Raw genomic sequence first — 5,857 nt, 5'->3', positions numbered from 1 at the left:
AAATCTGGCTTCAGCTGAACATTCTACTAGATTAAAATGTGTTAAAATTAAATGGCTAAATCCATATTAAAATAGCCGACATATTAGCATTCATGCACATTTTACCACAGCAATTCTAATTGTTCATCTTATCTATGAAGCTTCACACAAATTGTGCTAAATAGGACAAAGGTTTTTTTTTATTTCCACGTGTTATTTTCATTTAAGTCCATAGTTTACATGAGATACCATATCTTACACCATCCTAATAAAGCATCCCATATTAGGATGACATAGACAACACCCAACTCCTATAAAAACCTTAGGGGTTTGATGCCCGTCCTCACATTTTCCATTTTCTTGAGGTACCCCAGGTATGTAACCATCAGGGAATTTCTATATTGAGAATTCAACTTCAGGTTTATTTCTGCTATTAGTTTATTTAAATTAATGAAACCGATCTTTGTTTCTTATAGAAATTTGGAGCTAAAATGGGGAAGCTTACACTTATAGCAGGTAAGAAATTATATACATATACTGTGAAGTGGAATTTAAAGTACAATTAATTATTTTATATTTGTCAGTTACCTGATATTATTTTATATTCTAGGTTTGGGCTTGGTGCTCTGCCATGTTGGTGAGTCATTGAGTATTTATTAGATTATTATTATCATATTTATCTCTTCTTTTTAATGAAATATCTATATTTGATTGCAATATTTAGAAGAGAGGTTATATCTCAAATGCATTTGAGTGTGTAAATGTCTTGTCTAAGAGCTTCTTTGTGTAACCATAACCAGCCTTCTCCATGGAAATGGGCTGCTACTTCACCAACTGGTCCCAGTACAGACCTGGAATTGGAAAGTATACACCTGCAAATGTCGACCCTTTCCTTTGTACACACCTTTTCTATGCTTTCGCTATGATCAACCAGGCCAACGAGCTTATCACATATGAGTGGAACGATGAGACTCTCTACAAAGCCTTCAATGAACTCAAGAACAGGTATGTATTAGTTGAAATGTCACTTTTAACACTTTTCAGATGCTGAAATTTTTGAATAATTTACAATGTTTTTTGTGAGATATTTACAAAAAAATACCAAAAAAAGTAAGAAATTAACACTGCAGAAAAAATGCAAAAAAAAAACCCTGAAAAAACCCTAAAAATTTTTTATATATATATATATATATATATATATATATATATATATATATATATATATATATATATATATATATATATATATATATATATATATGGAATCCTAAAGTATATCCATTATCCTCACAGAAATCCTACTCTTAAGACTCTCTTGGCTGTTGGTGGATGGAACTTTGGTTCATCACAGTAAGTATTCTGTTTTGTTTTGGTCTTTTTTATCATGTCATTATCACATTTGAGCAGCTGTTAAATGGTCAATTGAAATGCATTTTAAAATTCCTCTTAGGTTCTCCATTATGGTGTCCAATGCAGCAAACCGTCAGAAGTTCATTCAGTCTTCCATCATATTCCTGAGGACTTATGGATTTGATGGTATGGACTTGGATTGGGAATACCCTGGATCAAGAGGAAGTCCACCTGAAGACAAACATAGATTCACACTGCTGTGCAAGGTGGGTCCGTTTGTAATCCAGTATCTTTTTTAGCAAATTTTGTGGAGCATTTTCCTAACTTAAGCTCTTTTAATTTTTATTTATCTTTCTCTTCACAGGAACTTGTTGAGGCCTATGAGGCCGAGGCCAAAGCTACTGGCAGATCTCAACTGATGCTGTCTGCTGCTGTATCAGCTGGTAAAGGCACAATTGATGCTGGATATGAGATTGCTGAGGTTGCCAAGTAAGTATGATGACACCAAATCATCCATTCAATCATTCTCAAAACCGCTTGTCCTATGTAGGGTCACGGGCCATCGAATCAGTATTGCATGAGATGTTTTAGACCCCTCCTGATTTGTGTGATAATTTTTTTCCCAGATACCTGGACTTCATCAATGTGATGACTTACGACTTCCATGGAACTTGGGAAAGATTTACAGGACACAACAGCCCCCTGTACCAAGGTTCAAAGGACGAGGAAGAACTGATCTACTTCAATACCGTAAGAACTGATTTACTGCGACATAAAGAAGGTGAAAACAAAAAACGAAACAAATTTTTGAATTCCTCCATTTAAAAATGATAACTCTCCTTCTCTTTCAGGATTACGCTATGCGCTATTGGAGGGACAACGGTACCCCTGTGGAGAAACTCAGAATGGGTTTCGCAACATACGGTCGCACATTCCGCCTGACATCTGCAGAAACTGAGGTTGGAGCTCCAGCTAGTGGACCTGCTTCAGCTGGAACCTACACTCGCGAGGCTGGATTCTGGTCTTACTATGAGGTGGGAGATTTGGAAAAGCCATTTTGTCCAAGATGGAAAACAAATGGAATATATTCATTCATATTCAAGTGTCTTTTGAACAATCTCAACATCTTATTCTGTCAATTAATATGTCAATGTCTTTATAGATCTGTGGCTTCCTGGAGGGAACAACAATCCAGTGGATTGAGGATCAGAAGGTGCCCTATGCCACAAAGAACAGCGAGTGGGTTGGATTTGACACCAAGGAGAGTTTCGAAACTAAGGTACTTTTGAGTTTTACTGGAGTTGGATTTCGTTGTCACCAATTGCCAACAACTGACTAACAATTCACTTTTTTCCTCTTATTTTTTAGGTCCGTTATCTAAAAGACAAGAAATTTGGTGGAGCCTTCGTGTGGGCGCTTGATCTGGATGACTTTGCTGGACAGTTCTGTAATCAGGGGAACCATCCTCTGATGGGCCATCTGCGCAATCTTCTGGATATCGGTAGGAATTTTCACAAATCATATTTGCAATACTGGTTGTATTTGAAAAAAAATAATAATAATAATAATTTCTTAATTACAATGCGTTTTCCAGAACTGCCTCCAATGCCTTCAACCACCACCCCCAAACCTGGACAAAGCACCACAAGGACCACCACAACTACCACCACCACCACTCATGCTCCAGGACCAGGATTCTGTAATGGGAAGCCAGATGGACTTTATCCTCACCCTGAAGATCCCAACAAATTTTATAACTGTGCTGGAGGCAATACCTTCTTGGACCACTGTGCTGTAGGCACCGTGTTTGATGACAGCTGTAAGTGCTGTGTTTGGCCCAAGCATCATTAATGTAGAACCTTCTGAAAGACATCTGCAAATTGTGAAACAGGACACTGTACATTTGCATAAGCACACAAATGACAATAAACTGTCAACTGAAAATCAAAAACAATCAACTGTTTCATGTAATGGATCATTTGTGTAAACTGAACATATTTCTTGACTGTGTTACGTCTTCATTCCATCTGGGTGTAGTTTGTAAGTGTAAGTTCCTCTTTTTAAATGACTCCTTGTGAATCTGGTTATTGTTCATTTTGTCCTTGCTTAGAAGAAATGAATAAACTGACTTGTCATTTGAGGAGAACTCTATGGATTTTTTTTCTTTGTGACTGATGTAAGTACACTGTTCCACAATCTCACTCAAATAAAAAACAACACACAAAATCAAACATTTATCAAAGCAAAACAGCAAATAAAAAATATAGACTACATAGGCCACTGGATGCATGGAAGGTTAAAAAAGAAAAATAATCAATTCATCATAATTGAATCAATCAGGATTTATGGAGGTGTTGTTTGGATTCTTTTTCACCTATATCAGAGCAGGATCTTTGAGTTCAACAGCTGAAGCTAACCAGTTGTCACTCAGATGTGGTTCCTATAAAACTGTTTGAGGAAGGTATTGAGACTTTAGGTCTAGTTCCGTTGTCTATAGTGAATAGCTCTCTTGTGTCTGGATGTGTTCTAGCATGTGACTATTACGCCCCGACTCTAGGGGAATATAAATCACTAAAGAGGCGTAATAAATAACTATTGGGTTGTGGTATGGAACCCCAGCAACGAATCACTCCGGTCGATAATCAAAAAAAAACTCATGCAAAAAAATTAAATCAAAAGTAAGAAATTTATTAAAGAATAACAAGGCAGGACACCCCTACGCTCCACACTGTTAAGATGGTTTAGACATTAGGAGAACGGTTCAGAGATTATCACAAAATGCACGTTCACTTGAACTAATCAAAGTTTCTAATACACAATTTGATCATCGGCCGGAGGAGGGATTCCGGAGCTCTCAACTCACGTGCGACCAAACCAAGAATGAGCTCCCAGACGAGTGCCAGCAGCGTCCTTATAAAGACCACGCCCTGACTGGACAACCAATGGCGTTCGTTCACTTCAATCATTGGGCAACCTATTAAAAATCAGGAAAAAAAAACAAACAAAAAAAAGAGAGAGAGAGAGAGAAAAGGAACAGAGCAATAAAGAAAATAATTAGCTACACAGACACAGGTCGTAACAGTGACAGTTCAACCACTTCTGAAGAAGCCCTCATTAGATCCTACAGTTAACTCTTTGATCCGTAATCTGGAAACATCATATGAACATTTTCACTGCTTTGCAGATTATTTACAGTTGCAGTGATAAATATAACTGTAAATCATCTGCAAAGCAGTGAAAATTGCTTTTGGATTTTGGTTGGAAATGAAAGTCGGGCTGACATCAGAACCCGACGGATGTTGGTTTCTGACGTCACCCCGATTTTCATTTTCAACCACAATACACGTCTGTCCAACATTGGAGATTAACATCAACCCGACGTCGGGTTCTGACGTCAACCCGAATTTCATTTCCAAATAAATGAAATAAATAAATGTTGACGTCAACCCGACGTTCGGGTTCTGACATCATTCCGACGCCGGGTTCTGACGTCAACACGACTTTCATTTCCAACCAAAATGCAACCCCTGCAACCAAAATCATCCACTGACTGCCATTACTACTTTCTACTCAAGGACCTTGAAATAAATGTAGTGGAGTAAAAAGTATGATATTTGTCTTTCAAATGTAGTGAAGTTAAAATAAAAAGTTTCCAGAAAAAATAATACTCAAGTAAAGTACAGATACACAAAAAGTGTACTTAAGTACAGTACTCAAGTAAATATAGCCTACTTTGTTACTGTCCACCTCTGGAAACAGTTAGATGTCTCAGATCCAAGATCCAGATATAAAACAAAAGGTGACAGAGCTTTTGCAGTGAAGGTGCAAAACTTTTGTTAAGTCTCATTTAAAAACATTTTGTACAGACATGCTTTTATAACTTTGTAAAGTCTTTTTTTGTGTTTTGGATCCTTTGGTTTTTGTAGTATTTTGTGTTTGTTTTATTATGTCTGTCGGATATATTTTATAAAGTGCTTCATGTATTTTTACATTTTGTAAAGCACAGCAAGTACCTTTAAAAGTGCTATATAAATTAAATGTATTATAATATAATTATAAAATTGTAAAATATTAACGATCCTTATGTTGAAATGATTATGGTCAAAACTGTAATAATTCCCTACATGTTCATTTTGTATGCTTTATTTAATACATGGTTTACTAAACACATAACTTGTATTATCTTATAGCTGTATATTAATGCCATATGGACATTACTTTGGCACCCTCATCTCTGACTGATAACAGAACCCTTCCTGGTTCTGACCACAGAATGAATCGAATAGTATCGAATAGTATCGAATAGTATCGAATAGTATCGAATAGTATCGAATAGTATCGAAAGTTTCTATTATCACAACGGCTGAAGCCCAATTTATACTTCTGTGTCAAACTCACGCCGTAGCTATGTCGTAGGCGGTGTGTAGCGCGCGTACCCTTCAGAGTACCCTGACGTGCACCTCTCCAAAAATATAACAACACGCCAATTCTACGCGGACACCAGCACTGTGATTGGTCTGCTAGAACC

General features: G+C 36.9%; 1 protein-coding gene across 1 annotated transcript; it reads left to right on the top strand.

Annotated features, from left to right (window-relative positions):
- Positions 1-470: 470 nt before the first annotated feature.
- On the top strand, positions 471-3,180 carry LOC143711392 (acidic mammalian chitinase-like). Its single transcript, XM_077202841.1, has 11 exons — positions 471-495; positions 590-616; positions 780-984; positions 1,273-1,329; positions 1,430-1,595; positions 1,694-1,818; positions 1,956-2,079; positions 2,181-2,363; positions 2,492-2,608; positions 2,698-2,830; positions 2,924-3,180. Exons 1-11 carry the CDS (start codon positions 471-473, stop codon positions 3,178-3,180), a joined length of 1,419 nt encoding a protein of 472 aa, XP_077058956.1.
- Positions 3,181-5,857: the final 2,677 nt, after the last annotated feature.

This window comes from Siphateles boraxobius, unplaced genomic scaffold (genome assembly GCF_051911475.1).
Source record: "Siphateles boraxobius isolate OS27281-9 unplaced genomic scaffold, OSU_SipBor_1 5, whole genome shotgun sequence".
In the NCBI taxonomy this organism is placed as follows: Eukaryota; Metazoa; Chordata; class Actinopteri; order Cypriniformes; family Leuciscidae; genus Siphateles; species Siphateles boraxobius.
This window is presented reverse-complemented; position numbering and strand designations above follow the sequence as displayed.

Excerpts from the sequence above, each read along its gene's own strand:
- LOC143711392 (XM_077202841.1), top strand. The coding sequence starts at position 471 with ATGGGGAAGCTTACACTTATAGCAG. Across the intron at positions 496-589 it reads GAAGCTTACACTTATAGCAG|GTTTGGGCTTGGTGCTCTGC; the intron begins GTAAGAAATTAT and ends TTTATATTCTAG. Across the intron at positions 2,364-2,491 it reads GATTCTGGTCTTACTATGAG|ATCTGTGGCTTCCTGGAGGG; the intron begins GTGGGAGATTTG and ends ATGTCTTTATAG.